Raw genomic sequence first — 20,001 nt, 5'->3', positions numbered from 1 at the left:
CTAAGAGCCCTTTTAAAAAAAGTATAAAAAACGATTTTCCACAGAGATGTGAAATTGAAGCTTTTCTTAACGTCCATGAGTTACCAAATATTTTATTTTATTTTTCCCTTGAGCTCACTGAAGACTTCCTCTCTCTCTCAGAAGTCCATCTGAAAGATAAAATCTTTCTCTGCTTTCCAGCCTTGTGTTGGCCACAGAAGTAGGCTGAGTTTCTTGTTCATCTTGTGTTCCTTATCGCTCTCCTGTGGCCTTTCTCTTTGGTTTTGGGACCATTTCAGCTTGAAGCCACCTGAGCCAGACCCAGCTCACAGCATTCCATCCTTCATGCCACCCCCTGCACCTCCTAATCTAATATCTTCAAGAGTAGGACTATCCTCTGCCTCTCATTCCTGACCTTTAAAAATAAAAACCAGTTCCCCCACACATTCTCCTTAGTGCCCACTTCTCATCCTCATTCTTCTCTTGCTCACTTTCTCTTACATTGAAATTCTACTCTTATTTATCTCTTTATTTATTTCACTATTGTAAACTAGTGATGGAACTAAATTGCCTTTATTTTGCCTTAGGACAGGGGAGTACATTATGTGGTTGGTGTCTAAATGAGGGATCATGTATCTTAATTAAAAACTCTACCCAGGATTTGGTTACATTTTGATGAAGTATTATCATCTACAGGTAGTGTGTAACAGCTCCAGACTGGAGGAAGGGTGTCTTTGTTTTAAGTGTCCTTGATCATGAGGCTCAAATGGCAAAAATCTGGTAAGAAAGTCCAGGACAGACTCCCTGACTGCTCTCAGATCTCTGTGCGGAAGGTTAGGGTGCTTCCTGCCATCTTCTTCTGGTAGTCCTTGTCAAATTCTTCATTTTGGGCCACAGTAAAATAGTTCTTCCAGTCTCCATGCATCCCTGAAACAAGGCAAAATCTTAATGATTGTTGCAGGAGTACAGGGAGAGGTAAGCATGCACCCTTAGGACCCCACCAAGAATGAGGACAAACAGGCAACTTGCCTCTCAAAGGTTGTACAGTGGTGCTGCTGGAAAGAATAAATAGTGGAGCATGAAGCATTACTGGAAAATCTAAGCAGACCATGGGGACCACAGAGTTCCATTTGACATCTTAGACTACAAAGCTTATCTACCTTTCCTCATAAAAGGGGAGATGGAGTGGTCCATAATGCTGGTGGGCAAAGTGGTATAGTTGGTCACTGGGTTTTGCTTCATTACATCAAAGGAGGTGTGATAGATGATTTTATTCAGAATTTCCTCTGATATGTCTTTTTCCAGGAACTTCAGTATCTTCTCAATTTCCCGCTTTGGGTCCTGTATGTGGAACAGTCACACCAAACAAATCATGTTGGGTCTTCCCTTGGGGATGATGTTCCATTTGGACAGTATTTGGAGAGAAATGAGTTAAAGGATCATTTGAACACATTTTAAAAATATTTCTCAAGTGACTCCTAGTGCCAGGCACTGTACTGTCCCAGATACCGTAGCAACACAAAGATGAGGGTTGTCCCTGCCCTGAAGAGGCTTACCTTGAAGGAAAGGAATTAAACATAAACACAAACAATCACAAGGCTGGCTGAGAAAGTACATGCTGCCTACGTACAGACAGAGTGCCAGGAGATTTGGTGGGAAGGAGCAATGATATCTCCTGGGGGAGAACAGGAAAGGCTGTGTGAAGGAGGAACAATGTTGGTGGTGAAGCATAGTATAACTAACTCTAGTATTTGGACTACAACAGATGGCAAAAAGAATCTATGAACTTAACAGAAGGTCACTAAGAGGAGGAATAAAAGGAATCTCAAGTTGACCCAGAAGTATAAATCATTATTTCTTGGATCTTTTTGATCAAAGAGATACAGAAAGAGAGAAAGCTATAGCTTTTGATTAAATTTCTGAGGACATCTCAGATGCTAGTTTTGTAATTCTAGGATGCTGATGCACTGGGTCTGAGAGTGAATTTGTGCAGGCACTCATACACGATGGTTTGAAATTCAGAAATCAGTCCACTGTCCCAATATGTGGGACTAATCCTACCAGTGTTTATATGGATTAAACTTTGCTTTATGATGTGGGGTTGAGGTGTGCAAGAGGGAGAAGGAAGCTAAATTTCTTGAACACAACTATGTACACTTTACAAATATGATAGTGTAAATCTTTACAATGATCTCATGAGATAGATATGATACCATTTTGCAGATAAAGATATCTGGCTTACAAGTGTCAGGAGCCAACGGATTGATTCAACTATAAAGCATGTGCTATTTCCTGAGGAAGAAGAATATTTTGAAAACTGAATTAAAGCAAAGCAGATTTAGAATACCGAAAAAGTAGTTAGAGCGTTTGAGGATAAAACTGAGTTGCAAACAGTGTCATGGACTTGCACTGAAGGCTCTTCTGCAGGAAAGCCCATGCACTAGGGTTCTAAATAGGGATTGATGTATCCTAGGATGTGGGAGGATCTGATGGAGATGGCACTGCCCTCACCTCCTTCATGTCCTCGTAGAAGAGGTAGAGAATGCGGTGCTGGTCTTTTGCATCCCACCATCCCTTTACGTGGTCATACCAGGAACCCCACAGCACTGAGGGGAAGGAGAGAGATGAGATGTCAATGCAAGCATGAAACTTGTAAAACAAACATGAATATTTCAAATAAAAGGGGACATTTAATAAATACAACCAGAAGACAAAGACCTTGGGCAGAATTCTTATTTGCAGAAGGCAGGGATTTTTTTTTTTAAAGTAGGGTGATGATAAAAAGTATTCTGGATCCCTTGGCTTATATTTCTAACCTTGAACTTATTACTCCATGAAAGATTGTCTTGTGGCCAGGGATTCAACACCTCTATTTTCCTTGCATCGTCACATAGTGCATTGGTCAATATTATGCAATAAATATTGTTTCTGAACAGGCTGATTTTAAAAAGAAGACTTTTACTGTGAAAAATTTATAAGTACTGGATATTTGGGCACCTTCACTCTCTTCGATGATAAATAGAAGGAAGAGAGGCTCGCTGGGTATTTTCTGTTGTCTCTGCCAACTCACTTTCCATCCTCTTGTGCTCTGCCTGGTGCCCTGCAAAGCAACCTGCATGGACTGTGTCAATGATCTCCTTTGCCCTCAGGATTATAGCTAGACTGTGTCAGCAAGAGGCATAGGAAGGCATTTAGAGGCAGAAGGAGAGGAGGGCATTGTGTTTATTTCCCTGATGCCCTTCCTGTTGGCTCACTGCTTCCCCCACCAAAGGCTTTAGCTCTTGTCAAGGGGTCCTCTTTTGTCTCTGGAGAGATATGGCTCCCTGCTGGTACTCTCCCCAGAATACTGTACTAGCCCTTGTCAGTTTCCTTAAACTCTGCTCATAGCCTTGTAAATAGTCTCTTTGTTAGAGTCTTCCCAGATGACCCAGTTTGAGTGTGCCATCTACTTCCTCATAAGACCTTGATGGATACAGCCATTCAATGAAAATTATCTTCCTTTCTGCTGTCAGCAGGTGAATGAATAAGGAAATATGAACTCACAGTTTTCTTCCACTCACCTTTTCCAGCTTTGAATGTCTCAACATATTCCTCCCATGTACCAGGGTCAGGCAACATTTTATTCATTCTTGAGAAATGATAGTAGGAAACCAGACAGTCCTTGGCATTTCTAGCCACATAGATAATCTGGAATCAGCCAGCAAGAGGAATGAGAGGCAGAGAGAAAACAAGACAGAGAAATATCATTATTCAATGCAGAGGACCATAATCCTAGAAAGCCTCTTTGTAGAATCTTGGACTCTCCTATTTGAATAATTGAATGTTCATGCATTTTCTATGATCAAAGGTGACTATCTCTTCCAGTTTGTCTAGGTGCAGTTCCAGTTTATGGCTGCGGTCTTAGCGTGATCATTAAGAGCACCCCTTTTCTCTGATAGAAGTATCCTGTTTGCATGGTGCATACTACATTCACCCTAACTGTGATATTTCTGGAGGTTAAGGAGGCTACCCATGTTGTCTTCATCCATTCAGGGTTCTATAACAAAATACCACATGCTGGGTAGCTCATAAACAACAAAAACTTATTTCTCACAGTTCTACAGGCTGTAGAATCCAAGATAAAGGTGCTGACAGGTTTGGTATATGGTGATGATCTGCTGCCTCAAGACAGCCATGTGTTATAATCATGAATTCCATTCATGAGGGTTCCCTACTCATGGCCTAATCTCCTTTCAAAGGTCCCACCTCCTAATATTATCACTGTCGGGGTTAAGATTTCACATATGAATTTTCAAGGGCCAAAGGCAGACCATAGCATGTGGTATATTTTTCAGTGTGTGAAGGTTCCCCTTGGCTTTCACTAAGCAAGGAATCTAAACTAGGTTCTAGGCTGGAAGGAGCTAAAGCAACTAGACATTTGGTTTAATTTCCATGATAAATTACCGATAAATTATCACTCCTACATTCATTTGCTGATGAGGATGAAGGACTCTTGAGGCAGTGCTAAATCCGTCTTTGGAGCTGTGTGTGATGGTCTTCTCATAGGGCAGGCATGGTCTGGTGAGAAGGAGCTGACTTCTTGGCTTCTTGTCCTGGTGACCCCTCCTCCCCTCATTACTCTGGCTCCCATCCCATCCTACCCTGCTGTATGCAATCTTAGCAGGGCTGGGGAGGAACCATTCTCAGTGGTTTCTCAAGAATTTTTGTCCTGTGTCTCACTACGGAACTTCTGTGTCCAACACAACCAATCATCCAGCCCTATTTTACTCTAAGTGAATTGCCCTAGGTTCTTGCTTTCCATCTTTGCTCACTCAGATGAACGCAGTCCTGGCATGACTCTGTTTTTCTGCCCCCTTTCTTGCTGCTGGCTTCCTATCCAGCATTTATGAAAGCTTTTATGGTGTCAAAAAGTATGATGGAAGTGCAAAGTCTTATTATTATGTACATATATTTTGTGTAATATTCCTTAATGCTTAAATTGCTTATTGCCTTCTAGGCCTAAATGGAAATGGGAAGTCCTAGGCTAAACAGGGAACATATTCAGATGTACATTAGGTGTGGGGTCCAATGTCAAATAAAATTTCTGAGAACTTCTTGATTCATCTGTATTAATTTCCAATTGCTCCTGTAACAAATTACCACAAATGACTTAAAACAATGTAGATTTATTCTCTCACTGTTCTAAAGGCCTGATTTCACTGGCCTAAAGTCAAGGTGTCAGCAAGGCTGGTTCCTTTAATGGCTCTGGGGAGAATTCATTTTCTTGTTTTTAGAATCTAGAGGCCACCTGTACTCCTTGGCTCTTGACCCCTTCCTTGAATCACTCCAAATTCTTGCTTCAGTTGTCACGGCTCCTATTTCCTCCTTTGATATGCTTGTTTCCATCTTTTAAATACCCTTGTGCTGATATTTAAGACCAAGACAATCCAAGATAATCTCTCCATCTCAAGATCCTTAACTTAGCCACATCTGTGTAGTCCATTTTGCAATACATGGTAATATTCCCAGGTACTGGTGATTAGATGTAGGTATCTTGGAGTGACTATTATTCAGCCTACCATGCCATCATAAAATGAAAAACTTGGACTAAGCTCCCTACAGTCTTTTCCTACTCAAATAATTCACACCAAGTCTAAGTGGATAAATGGAAGTGCTGCCACTGAGATGTTTACATTATTTAGAAGACGTGATTTTACAAAAAGATGTTAGTATGATGACTAACCAAGTGTTAGTGTGTCTTCTGACAATGAGTCTACAAGATTTGGAAGTAATATTGGTTCTTGAGGAATAAAATTAACATACAATTAGTGAAGGTATTTATCTGTGGGAATAAACCAAGAAGTTTTCACAAATCCAGGTGATCTGGGTATGATCTCAGGGAAGCAAATCAGCAAATCAGGGAAGCAAAGCAAGCAGATACTTGGAAAACTATTCAATCATATTGTACCTTATTTGGAGATAGAAGATGGACAAAATAAAGAGCTAGTGAGTCATGGAAGCTCAGAAAAAAGAGCAATCACTCGCGTCGTGTATCTGAGCACTGCACCAAGGACAGATAGTCTTGGTTAGACTTGACTGTTATGGTTTCCTTGGTGAATTCAGTCTAGAAGGTTGAAAGACTCTCCAGCTGTCATAGCTGAAAAACACTTTTTAACATCAACAGACTCTCTCAGCAATCTTCAGATAACTGTTTACAAAGAAGCTTGCCCACAAGCAGATGATATGTTGGTCTAGCTGATACAAGCATTTGGTTCTGCTGAATGGCTATACTTTTCATTGCAAATGAATAGGTTGATATTTTGTTTATATTACACATTTCATTAATTTAAGACTAACTTATAAAGCAGAAATCAAAAGGAAACCCTGCTACATTCAATGTACACTGCATTTATAGGATCTGAATTAGAAAGTGTCAAAATAAAAATATATTTTTTGAAAATGAAGGAAATAAAGGTCTAATAGTTCCTAGGATCTTGCTTCACAAGATATGCTTTCTGAGAGTCTGTCGATCTCTCAGTTGGTATTAAGGGTGGGCCAAACCAAAATAAGACAAAATCGTATTTCTCATCCTGAAAAGAAGAGAAGCAGATTTTGGATACCAAGGTGTACATAATCTCATCAGGGCAGCCAGATGGTGGCCATGAACACGGGCTGTTCAGATCTCTGAATGTGGAAAGTAAGTGATGGATGGCCTCAGCTGCTGTACTCTGAACCCACTACCATGCTCTTTATAAGACCACATTTCCAAACGGCTGCTCTTGGCTGGTGAGTAAGCACAGCAGTCATGCTAAGGCAGGCCCAGTCTATGAGATACGGTACTCTCTGATGGTTGACTTTGGCTAGAGGACTCCCCAACAGCTTGGATGAATCTTGCTCATGGCTGCATTGTAGTGTGAGTTTTCAACTCTCCTTCCTTGCCTCTCCTTCATAGAGGTCAGACTTGCATCATGGTCTTATTGCTCTCCATCCTTATTTGTCTTACTCCTCTTTTCACAGGTTTTCCTCCAAATAATTCTCTTTCAGGTCTGACTCTGCCAGCTCCTTAGAGGACACAATCTAAGAGATCACTCTTCCTCAGGAAATACCTGCTTTGTTTCATTGATCACCTTCTTTGAATGTGGCTTAGATGGCAGACACTCAGAATAATTTTGTCTGAAAATTTCCCAATATGTACCCAAAAATAATATTTTAAAGGAAGATGAATCCAGAATGGAGTGTGTGGGAATGTGGAGTAATGCCACCATCTGCCCTTTGGCTCCACTGGCTATCTTTCTTTTAGTGTCTTTGTTTCTACTTAGAGACATTATTTGGCCATGCCAATCAAACTCTGTTTGAAGACTTGGCTCTTCTTACCTTTGAATTTTCTTTCCAGAAGGAAGGTGGTAGCATCTGAATAGGCAGATGAGTCTTCAGAGTTCTAGGAGAAGGCATTTTGTTAGCCAGATCCAGACCTGGGAAATAAGGCCACACAATTCAGCCAAACATTTCTCATCAGCTGCATAGATTCGATATTAGTACTGTGCCAATCATTTGAAATCAGATTGACCCAACAGTCAGCTCTCTGTCTAAAATAATAATTTTTATGCCTATGTTCCCTTTCTGATGACAACTTTACTGCTCATTCTGGTAGAGGAAAGCACTGATGAAATATTGAAAACTATGGAGGCACATTACTTCCCTTAGTTGTTGGGCATTGGTGTGTGCTTGTGTGGGCAGATAAAGATGTTTGAGGTTGGTGAGAACAGCTCTATAATAGCCCCAGTGGCTCTAAAGCATGCAAGATTTTCTTTCAACTTTTACTTTCAAGGCCGAGAACCATAACAGCCATCAGACATGTGCAAGCATTGTGCTCGGAAATATTTTTAGTTGAAAAACTGCCTTATAGTGATCAAGTCATTTTTCCAAGTTAGTAAATGTGAAAGCCAGGATTAGAAATCAGTGAGTCTATGAGTGTGGAGAGTCAAGGAAGAGAAGTTTTGTGAAAAACAGTAGAGAGGTAAGAAAGATTTAGATAAAGCACAGACGAAGTATTCCTGGAAACAGAAAGTCCAATGCTAACTGTTAAAATGCTGAATATAGGCCAGACGTATCCATGTGCAGCACCAACTTCAGGGGAGAGGTTTGCAAGTAAAGCATAAGTGTCAGTAATGGAGAAGATAGCTTCTGATGGAGAATGAGATATGTAAGGAAAGGGAAGTTCTCCTTGGAGGCACAGCAGTAAAGGGATAGAAGGAAGCAAGAGGGAGAAAATCAAAGTAAAAATTTTGCATAAAAGAGAGAAAGAAAAAGCATGCCAATTTCTTCTCCTCCCCACTAACCAGTACTAAATACTTATAAACAAAACTGCTCAGAAGAAGGCAGAACTGACAGAAGAGGATGTTTTCGAACTAGAAACTATGTTCATGAAGTATATAAAAATAGGAGAAAAACACAGATTTCATTGACACAAAGCTACTATAAAGATCCAAGAGTCAAATAAAAAAAACAAATCCCCACAAAATCAACTACAAAGCTGAAAATGAAAACGCAACATTTTAAACTAAATTAAATATCTTGAAACGAACATTTGAGAATATGAAAATAAAATCTGAAATCAGAAGTACAAAAAGTAAGGACAGACGTGGACAAAAAAGGAAAGTGAAAAAGATTTGATTGAACTCAACAAAGAAGTAGAAGAAAAGGCAAAAATAGCTTTAAAAATTAAATTATAAAGTGGATAAATGGGGAGTAGATTTAAATGAAAATATAAATGCTATTGAAGAAAAGCACTAAAACAATTAAGACAATGACACAAGAAAAAGAAAGAAGTAAAAGGTTTCAGAGAGCAAGTGGCTGACATTGAAGACAGATGAAGAAGGTCTAACATTAGTAGAAGTTGGAGTCCCTGAGAAGAAAATGAAAACAGTGGAATAAAACTAGTATTTAAACCTGTAATCTGAAACATTTTCTGGAGAAAAAGACTGGAATTTATATGTTAACCATGGGGTATTGGGAAAGTTGATTCATAATGATCAACTCTGAAATATATGGTAAAATTATTATATTTTATGATTAAAAAAAATCATGCCTCATGCAAAAGATGAAATAATCCTGAAGGTGAATAGAACCAAACTGGCATCAGACTCCTGAAAACATCATAAAAAGCAAAGAAACTGTTGATCAACATTTTAAAGAAATTAAGGACAGAAAATGTGAAAGAAAGTTGTTATCCCCAGGCAGGCTGTGCTTTAAGTATCAAGGATAGATAAAAAAAAGGTTTAAATGTGCAAGGAGTAGGGAATACAGTACACATGTGCCTTTCCTGATCAGTTAGCTAGAATAGGTTCCATCCAATCAATAAATGACTTGGAAATCTTTGCAAAAAGGATCAATGGTGAATATTTCACATTATATAATATTACAACTGAATTAATGAGGATAGATCAAGCGTAGAAGAATAATGTGTAAACCTTATAGGTTCCCACAAAGTAGTAATAATACAACTTAATATTTGAAATATGATTATTTGCTGTTGTATAATTAATAGGGGGAGTCACAGTATTCCTTTGAAACCAGCAGATCAGATAGTAAAAAGTTAAGTAAGAGAAAGGAGGAATTAAGGTTTTGTAAAGGGTAATAATACACAAGCAACCACTACAAAAAAATACAAACTTTTCTAAATACAAACACCATCGAAACAAACAATCCCCCACTTTTTTAAAACAAAAAGGAAAATAAAAAGGATATACTAAATAGGGAAAGAAACACAGTAAATATTACTTTTTACAACAGTAATTTGAACAAATGATGATATGGCATAATCGTGACCAAACATGTCAGTCATATCAATAAATGTGAGTGGTTTAAATAACCTATTAATATTTTTCATATTGGCTCATAAAACCTAACTATATGCATTGTACAAGTGAATACCTGGAAACATAATAATTAATATAAGGTAAAAATAAAAGAATGGATAAAGATATAAAACACAATGAAAACTATAAGAAAGCAAGGATTGTGGAGAGCAAGATGATGAATAGAAGGCTCCACTGATCATGCCACCTCTCTGCCCCCTCTGCCGTGCAAGGAACGCCACCTTAATAACTATCTATACCAAAGAAGCACCTTCATAAGAACCAAAAATCAGATGAGCACTCACAGTACTTGGTTTTAACTTTGTATCCCTGAAAGAGGTACTGAAGAGGTTAAAAACAAAACAAAACAAAATATGACTCTTGAATTACCAACAACACCCCTCCTTCGCCCCCATGAAGTGGCAGTGTGGTGCTGAAAGCATTTCTGTTCATTGGGGTAGGGAGAGCACAGCAATTGTGAGGCATTGAACTCAGTGCCGTCTTCTTACAGCAGAAAGCAAAATCGGACCAAACTCAGCCGGCGCCTGCCCATGGAGAGAGCATTTAAACCAGCCCTAATCAGATGGGAATCACTGATTCCAGTGGTTGGAATTTGAGTTCCTGCAAGCCTTGCCACTGAGGTCCAAAGTGCTTTGGGGTTGTAAATAAACGCAAAAGGCAGTCTAGGCCACAAGGACTGCCACTCCTAGGAGAGTCCTAGTGCTGAAATGGGCTCAGAGACAATGGACTGGTCAGGGTATATGACCTACTGAGATACCAGCCCATGTGACTAAGGGAGTGCTGGCATCATCCCTCCCCTATTTCCAGGCCGCACAGCTCATAGGACCAAACGAGATCTGTTACTTCCATTTGAGGAGAGAAGTGGGAAGAGTGGGGTGGAGTTTGTCTTGCATCTTGGATACCAGCTCAGTCACAGCAGGATAGGGCACAGGTCAGAGTTTTGAACTCTCCCTTCCAGGTCCTAGCTCCCAGACATTTCTAGACACACTTTGGGCCAGGAGGGAATCCGCTGTCTTAAAGGGAAGGATCTTTAAAAATGAGTCTTGGCCAGGCATGGTGGCTCATGCCTGTAATCCTAGCACTTTGGGAGACCAAGGCAAGCGGATCACGAGGTCAGGAGTTCGAGACTAGCCTGGCCAATATGGTGAAACCCCATCTCTACTAAAAATACAAAAATTAGCCAGGCATGGTGGCACGCGCATGTAATCTCAGCTACTTGGGAGGTTGAGGCAGGAGGATCGCTTGAATCTGGGAGGCGGGGGTTGCAGTGAGCCAAGATCACACCATTGCACTCCAGACTGGTCGACAGAGTGAGACTCTGTCTCAAAAAAAAAAAAAAAAAAAAAAAAAGAATGAATCCCGGCAGCATTCATCACCTGCTAACTGAAAAGTCCCTGGGCCCTGAATAACCAGCAGCATCATTCAGATACTATGTTGAGGGCCTTGAATTAGACCTTGAGACATGCTGGCTTCAGGTACCAGCTTGGCCACAGTGGGGTACAGCACCAAGTAGGCTGTTGGAGACTCTCTAATTCCAGAACTTGACTCTTGGATGACATTTCTGGACCTTCCCTGGGGCAGAGGGGAGACTACTTCCCTGATGGGTGTGTCCCAGGCCAGGCAACATTTACCACAAGCTGACTGAAGAGCCCTTGGGCCTTAAGGGAGCATCAGTGGTAGTCTGGCAGTATTCCCTATGGGCCTGTGGTAGCGGTGGCCATGGGATGAGGCTCCTCTGCCTTTGAAAAGGGAAAGGAAGAGTGGGCAGGACTACATCTTGTGGTTTGAATGCCGGTTTAGTCACAGTACAATAGAACACCAGGTAGACTTCTAAGGTTTTTGACTGTAGTCTCTGGCTCCCAGATGCCACCTCTGGAGCATGTGGGAACTCATGATGAAAACCCTTATAAAACTGGGTATAGAAGAAACATACCTCAACATAATAAAAGCCATATATGACAGACCCACAGCTAGTATCATACTGAATGGGGAAAAACTGAAATCCTTTGCTCTAAAATCTGGAACATGACAAAGGTGCCCACTGTCACCACAGTTATTCAATACAGTAGTAGAAGTCTTAGCTAGAACAATCAGAGAAGAGAAGGAAATAAAAGACATCCAAATTGGAAAGGAAGAAGTTAAATTATCCTTGTTTGCAGATGATATAATCTTATATTTGGAAAATCCTAAAGACTCCACAGAACTATTAGAGTTGATAAAAAAATTTGGTAACAGCAGGATACAAAATCAACATACAAAAATAAGTAGCATTTCTGACACAGTGAATGATCTGAAAAAGAAATTTTAGAAGTACTCCTGATTATAATAACTACAAATAAAATTAAACACCTAGGAATTAACTTTATCAAAGAACTGAAAGATCTTTATAATGAAAACTATAAAACACTGATGAAAGAAGTTGAAGAAGACACCAAAAAGTGGAAAGATATTCCGTGTCCCTGAATTGGAAGAATCAATATTGTTAAAATGATCATACTACCCAAAGCAATCTATATATACAATGTAATCTCTATCAAAATACTGATGACATTTTTTCACAGAAATAGAATAAACAATCCTAAAATTTACATGGAACCACAGAAAACCCAGAAGAGCCAAGGCTATCCTAAGCAAAATGAACAAAACTGGAGGAATCACATTACCTGACTTCAAAAAACCAAAGCACCATGGTACTAGCATAAAAACAGACACACAGATCAATGGAATGGAATAGAGAACCCAGAAACAAATCCACACTCTTACAGTGAACCATTTTTGACAAAGGTGCCAAGAATATACACTGGGGAAAAGACAGTCTCTTCAAAAAATGGTGCTTGGGAAAACTGGGTATCAATAAGCAGAAAAATGAAACTAGACTTCTATCTCTTACTGTATACAAAAATCAAATCAAAATGAATTAAAGACTTAAACCTAAGACCTCAAACTATGAAACGACTACAAGAAAACATTGGGAAAACTCTTCAGGACATTGGTCTGGGCAAAATTATCTTGAGTAATACCCCATAAGCACAGGCAACAAAAGCAAAAATGGACGAATGGGATCACATCAAGTTAAAAAGGTCCTGCCCAGCAAAAAATACAATCGACAAAGTGAAGAGAAAATCCACAGAATGGGAGAAAATATTTGCAAACTACCCATTTGACAAGGGATTAATAACCAGAATATATAAGGAGCTTAAACAACTGTATGGGAAAAAATCCAATAATCCAATCAAAAAATGAGTAAAAGATTTGAATAGACATTTCTGAAAAGAAGACAAACAAATGGCAAACAGGCATATGAAAAGATGCACAACATCATTGATCATCAGAGAAATCCAAATCAAAACTATAATGAAATATCATCTCATCCTAGCAAAAATGGCTTATATTCAAAAGACAGGCAATAAACAATGCTGGTGAGGATGCAGAGAAAAGGGAACTTTTCTACACTGTTGTTGGCAATGTAAATTAGTACAACCACTATAAAGAACACTTTGGAGATTCCTCAAAAAGCTAAATATAGACCTGCCACAGGATCCAGCAATCCCACTGCTGGGTATTTACCCAAAAGAAAGGAAATCAGTATATCAAAGAGATATTTGCAATCTCATGTTTGTTGTAGCACTGTTCACAATAGCCAAGATTTGGAAGCAAGGTAAGTCTCCATCACATGAATGGATAGACACACTTTGGGCCAGAAGGGAATTTGCTGTCTTAAAGGGAATATTATTCAGCCATAAAAAAAGATCCTGTCATTTGCAACAACATGGATGGAACTGGAGATCATTGTATTAAGCGAAATAAGCCAGGCACAAAAATACAAACATTGCATATTCTCACTAAAAATCTAAATTGAACTCATGGAGATGGTTACCAGAAGCTGGGAATGGTAGTGTGGGTGTTTGTGGGGGATGTGGGGATGGTTAATGGGTACAAAAATTAGTTAGAAAGAATTAATAAGACCTACTATTTGTTAGCACAACAGAGTGACTATAGTCAATAACAATTTAATTGTAAATTTTAAAATAACTAAAAGAGTATAGTTGGATTGTTGGTAACACAAAGCATAAATGCCTGAGGAGATGGATACCCCATTCTCCATGATGTAATTATTATGCACTGTGTGCCTGTATTAAGACATCTCATGTTTCCTGTAAATATATACATTGACTATGAACCTACAAATGTTAAAAATTAAAAAAAGAAACCAAGGATTGTGATGCTATAAGATAAATTAAGATTCAACCCCAAATATGTATGACACAAAGAAGAAACTTCATAATGTGAAAGATTCCATTATACTAATAAAATATAGTAACCACAGATATCTATGTACCACATAATCAAGTAACCACTTATGCAAAACAGAAACCACAGCAGATGCAAACAGAACACATTAATAATAGGATATTTTAACTTTCAGTGCAAAATAAGTCAACTGGAAAAAAGAGAAGAATACAAAGTGTTTAAACAATATAATATATTAAATCTTTTGGGTAATAGAGAATATACTTTCTTCTCAAGCAAACATAGAAAATTCACAAAATAATTATATATTAAGACACAAGTAAAACATCAGTAGATTTCATAGCACTGACATTTTACAAACAATAGTCTCTTATCACAATGCAATAAAACTAGAAATCAAACACAAAGACAAAAACCAAAGAAGCACTTTCATCTGGAAGTTAAAAACTTCCGCTAAACGCCACTGGTATAAAATTACAAAAATTCTGAAAAATGTAGTGAAATTAAATGTAACAAAACTGTACATATTAAAAACAAGTACATTTAAAACGATGATCAGACAAAAATTGATAGCCCTAAACAAAGAATGAATTTAAATACATGAATTGAATTCCCAAGTCAAAAAACATTTGACTAAATGCAACAGCAGTTTATTATTAAAAACTCTGCAAAAACAGGGAATAAAAAGAAACTTCTTCACTCTGATAAATGATACCTAAAAAAATCTGCATCTAATATTATACTTAATGGTGAAAGAGCAAATCCTTTTCCACTAAGATCAGGGACAAGGCAAGAATGTTTGCTCTAATTATTTCTATTCAATACGGCACTGGAGACTCCAGATGATAGTGAAATAAGGCAAGAAAAAAGAAATAGAAATCAAGACTAGAAAGCAAGAAGTAAAATTGTCTTCATTCAAAGAAGACATCATTGTCTGTGTAGAAAATCCACTATCCAATCGAAAAGTACAAAAAATCTAGAACTAATAAGTCAAGTTGCAAGATACAAGGGCCAACAAAAAATCAACATATTTCAACCTATCAGCAACATATAAATAAAAATTAAAATACAACAATATTAAAATATATTTTAATAAAATAATAAAAATCCTTATGATTAAATTTGACTGAAGATGTGACAGGCATAATGAAAGCTGTAAATCATTACTGAGTGATATTTAAAACATTCTAAATAATTGGAGACATAAAGCACTTCCATAGGCCAGAAAAGCCAATTTTGTTAGGGTATTAATTCTTTCCAAATAGATGTATAGATTTAATGCAATCCCAGCCAAAATATGAGAAGGTTTTTGTTTCTTTGTTTGCCTGTTGATTTTGGTAGGAACTGACAACTTGATTATAGAATTTATATGAAAATGCAAAGATACTAGAATAGCTAAAGCAAAAAAAAAAAAAGCGAGAGAGAGAAAGAAATGGGGAGGTCTTATTTCTACTTAATTTCAAAACTTAGAAAACTACAGGAATTATTATAAAACAGTGTAATATTGGCATAAAGACTGATACATCAAGGAGAGAAGCAGAATCGAAAATCCAGAAATATACCCATACATAAACAGTTAATTAATTTTGGCAAAAGAGTCAAGACAATTCAATGGGAGGAAAGATTAAAAAATATTTTTCAATAAATCTTGCTGAAATAATTGTCCCGATCAATAATAGGGTTTCAATACATATTAGGTATTATTATTTTACAAATGAAGAAAAATTAAGCTTTGAGATGCTTAATGACTTGCTCAAGGTACCGAGATAAAAAATCTATACCGGCATTTGAAGCTGGACTGTGTGATTTTAACGTCTATGCCTTCCCACCAAAGGCTTGTCTCCTACTGTGAAAACTACTATTTATTACAATTGGCTTTATAAAAACATGTCCTTTATTCCCAACTTGATTACAAAATCTTCAAGGGTGCCTTCTATGTCTTGCATTTCTTAGTATATTTGGTGTAAAGTGTAATCATTTATGACAGTACTTCTCTCCCCAGGTGTTTTGACATGAACCTCCTTCAAACTTCTTCCCAGTTCCTTATGGACATAGTTTCTAAAAGGCTAACTGCAGAAATGATTTTCCTCTTAGGTGAAAACTGACCCAGAACAGTGGTTCCAACCCCGTAGGTCTCACTCGGGCAAACTTACCTGAGTTGAGGGGTGGGGGCAGCGTCCACTCGATGAAAGGATGGCGGTCAAATGTGTTGGCCCTCTGGCACTTCTGCACATCCCCATCATTTTGGATCATGTCCACAATCTCCTGTGTCCAGGTTGTGCCTAGAAGCATTGGTTATTCTCATCTTCACCCACTCGTGGCATAATTTAATTCTATTTTCATGGTTACTCATGTATTTAGTTAATCTCCCAATTGCTGAGTGTTAAGCAGGATCAGCTCACCCGCCCTCTCTTCCACATGACCCCCAAGGTGAGCGGGGCTTCCGCCTGCCACCCAGAGTGGATGGGGCCTCTCCTCTGAGCACCAGCCCCCATCTGCGCTCATTGATTATCATGGTCTGCTTACATATTAGCTTCCTTGCCACTAAGAGCTCTTTGGAGGTAGGGACTCATTTTTTTTTTCCTTTGTTCCTAGTACATACCATGGGGCTTTGTCCCTAATGAATGTAGCTTCGTGGTTGAATATTGAAGCAAATGAAAGTACAGAGATACAAAGATGAATTAGTCATTATAACTGCTCTAACAAGCTTACAATATTTTGGGAGGAGGTAAGATGTGACAGAGACTGCTTCTTGCCACAGCTACTATGCATTCTTCCCTTCCCTTTCAAATTAATAGATTCTCAATTTTTAACTTGGCATATAGTTGTTTGGCTCAAAGGTTATATTTTCTACTATTTCTTGCAGATAAATGTGGCCATGCCAGTAAATTCTGGGAACCTGTCATGAAAGGAAAGAATATGACCTTATTCCTTCCTTCCTACCTCCTTGCTAGTATTTGGAATGTGCCTGTGGTGGTTGGAGCCCCAGCAGTCATACTGGACCATAAACTCAAAAGCCACACCTGAGGATGGTGGAGCAGAAAGCTAGAAGGGACCAGGGCGGCTCATGACCAAGGCAGCCGCTGTTTCAGCCCCAGGCTACCAGCCTCCTGACTGCTTTTCCCTTTGTGTTATTTTGGGTTTTCTAACACTTGTAGTCAAATAGAATCTTAACTGACACAGAAGAGGACTGTAAATGGACGTGTGGGTAGGCAAAAAGGTGGACTGAAGCAGAGAGAGCTAATTGTCCACCAAATATCCATTTTCTTCTTACTACTTTTGATGTCTCTGTGGCTTGCAACCAAACCTGATGCTGACTGAAACATGAGACCCATACACATAGCCGAAAGAGAAACTGTTCCAGGAAGGGCTGTAAAAATGTGTAAAGGGCTCCGGGAGTTCAGAGGAGGGCAGACTCACTGCAGAAGGCGTCAACAGGGCTCAGTGAAGGAAGGGGATGGTAGCTCTGAAATGAAGGGCTGAAGTGGGAATAGAATGTCCATCTTCACAAAGGAGGCACAGCATCCTAGGTGAGGAGCCTCAGGAGCTAAGACAAAGGCATGCATATTCCACACTGGGAAGGAAGGAGGGCTCACAGTAAGTTGAAAGGTGCTGGGAGAGATGGGGGAGTAAGACTGGGGAAGTATTGAGGCCTTGGGATGGAGGGCCTTGGGGCCAACTGCATAATTTCCCATGCAAACCAAAACAAAATTTCTGCCCTTAGGTAATACAGGTTTACCTTCACATCTGGGCAAAGAAAAGTGTCCAATGCAAATCAAACAGAAAGGAGATTCTAGAGAAACTGAAACCTACTAATAGCAAGCCCCTACCTACGTTTATTAAGAAAGCCCTGGCCAGCCAATGCTGAGTTAATAAGAAGGCAGTGAGGCTAAGGAGGGGAGGTTGGAGCCAAAGAGAGGACAGAAACACATTTCCATGAAATGTGGTGAAGGGACCCTTTTCTGAAATGTTTCTGGTTATGGATTTCTTCATGTTGAGTCAAGTGACCACTGAGAGACTTTCCCAAACTCATCAAAGTCCTTTACCTCACTTGGTCACACTGTCTGAAATTACATATTCAGATAACATGGGGATTATGAGGCATCATCACAGTCTTGCTGGTGGTGATGTTCCCATTCCTCCACCCTGCACAAGCCTAGGATGCTCTTTGCCATTTCTGACTTTTGCTTTTCCCACAAACTCCTCTTCCTTTCATAAGATGCTGGTAAATGCCACCTTCCCTTTCTCACATCTTCCCCATCATACTCACATAAATTTTGGCCCCAACTCTGTCAGTACTTTTTATAGGGGGGTGAAAGCATTCAGTTCCACATCTGTCTCCTCCACTGGAAGGAGCTTCTTAAGGGCAAGAACTGTGGTTAATTCTGGCTTACCAGATGGGAGCAAGGACTGGCTGGTTGGCAAGTTTACTGTAAGAACCTCTGTGCTCTTTGTAATTCCTTCAGTCCTTTGGGGATTTGGGATTCTGGCAATCTCTTTTACAGGGACCAAATAAAAGGAAGATCTTGGATTGTAGAGGATTGGAGATCATGAGCAAGTCTGGTTTTCATTTTTTCCAGGGCCAGCACTGGTGAAAACCTGCATTTTTAAATTGGGAGACTCACTCCAGGTGTCAGTGCTCTGCTAAATCTGCCTTTCCTGCCATTTCCTCATACCCACCTGCCTTTGCATAGGTTGCAATGAGGAGATCATCAGGTTTTGCTTGGAAATTCCAGATTTTGTCCCAATTATCACTAATCATTTTGGCCATAAGGATTCCATTCACTTCTCTAGTTTCTGGGTATAGATATTTTTCCTCCAGCTGAATCTCTTTCATCTTCTCCAAGGACATCTTACTGGGAGGACTGGACAGCTGCTTAAAACAAAGGTGTGTTGTGTCATTTCTAATACTTAGAACAGTCAGTCCTTTTTTAAAAAAGACTATTGTCTGAGAGAGTCAGAAGAGACACATAGTGGGAATTCATTACTGTGTTTCATGTTAATTTAAGTGAGAGAAGTAAAAACTGTGGGAGCCTGAGAATTGCAAATAGCTTTGATTTTGGGTAAAGAAAGATGGTAAAGAAATAAGTGCACCTCTGATGGGGATGGACGCTAGGGAGGACCACAAACCTGGGAGATTTCTTAGCCAAGAGCTGGTTTATGTTGGCTCATCAGAGATGCCTGAGGCCTGAGCCACAAGCAGAGGCCCTGGCGTGGAGCCCAGGGACAGAGGGGCCACTCAGTTCACAGACTTTTGTCAAATTTGAGCAAGGAAAGGAAGCCTCTCATGCAGTCAGTGCTTAGACTGGTTGGATGCAAGCCAGTACTGAAGCAGGCTAGGGGTGGGCCCACTAGATTGCATCTGACCCAGCCTACCACAGAGCTGGGAGAAGGCACAGAACAGGCTTCATTAAGTCATGTTGGGTCTCTATAAGACAGTGATCTTCAGAAGGTTTCAGTCTGGCGGTCTGGGTTACATAGAAATTTCCCTGCATGTTTACAACTCTAGATCTCAAAGCCTGCCCAAATCTCTGTGGAAGAGCAATATGGCAGCTATGGAGGAACTTCATTTTGCTGGGGGAGGAATTCAAACTAGCTTGGGATGTCATCATTGTTCCCATAGTAGTTCACTTTAGTTCACTATAGTGAATCTTAGTATGTACTTATTAATGTTTCATGTAAAAATAATTTCCTTCTACCCAGAAGGTGCAAGTACAATTGATGCTTCAGGCTGGGCACAGTGGCTCACGCCTGTAAGCCCAGCACTTTGGGAGGCTGAGGCGGGTGGATCACGAGGTCAGGAGTTCGAGACCAGCCTGGCCAATATGGTGAAACCCTGTCTCTACTAAATATACAAAAATTATTCAGGCTTGGTGGTATGCACCTGTAGTCCCAGCTACTTGGGAGGCTGAGA

The 20,001-nt window shown here is 39.5% G+C and overlaps 1 protein-coding gene across 6 annotated transcripts in view; it reads right to left on the bottom strand.

Moving 5' to 3' along the window:
- Positions 1–493: 493 nt before the first annotated feature.
- LOC101148472 (sulfotransferase 1C1) overlaps positions 494–20,001 on the bottom strand; it is an 86,125-nt gene continuing 66,617 nt past the window's right edge. For 3 of the 6 annotated variants that reach the window (XM_055378360.2, XM_031008199.3, XM_055378362.2), the window contains 7 exons: positions 18,768–18,963; positions 16,241–16,369; positions 7,333–7,430; positions 3,540–3,666; positions 2,491–2,585; positions 1,140–1,320; positions 494–906 (listed from right to left, as the gene is read on the bottom strand). In XM_055378360.2, the coding sequence (XP_055234335.2) occupies positions 794–906; positions 1,140–1,320; positions 2,491–2,585; positions 3,540–3,666; positions 7,333–7,430; positions 16,241–16,369; positions 18,768–18,963 (939 nt within the window). In that variant the 3' untranslated portion in view covers positions 494–793. Of the gene's footprint in view, positions 907–1,139; positions 1,321–2,490; positions 2,586–3,539; positions 3,667–7,332; positions 7,431–16,240; positions 16,370–17,507; positions 17,567–18,767; positions 18,964–20,001 lie in introns of those variants that run through there. The other 3 variants (XM_055378363.2, XM_063695687.1, XM_031008203.3) reach the window with 3 other exon arrangements.

Source organism: Gorilla gorilla, chromosome 12, assembly GCF_029281585.2.
Source record: "Gorilla gorilla gorilla isolate KB3781 chromosome 12, NHGRI_mGorGor1-v2.1_pri, whole genome shotgun sequence".
Classification (NCBI taxonomy): domain Eukaryota; kingdom Metazoa; phylum Chordata; class Mammalia; order Primates; family Hominidae; genus Gorilla; species Gorilla gorilla.
The sequence above is the reverse complement of the archived record's forward strand: the minus strand, read 5'-3'. Positions and strand labels throughout refer to the sequence as shown.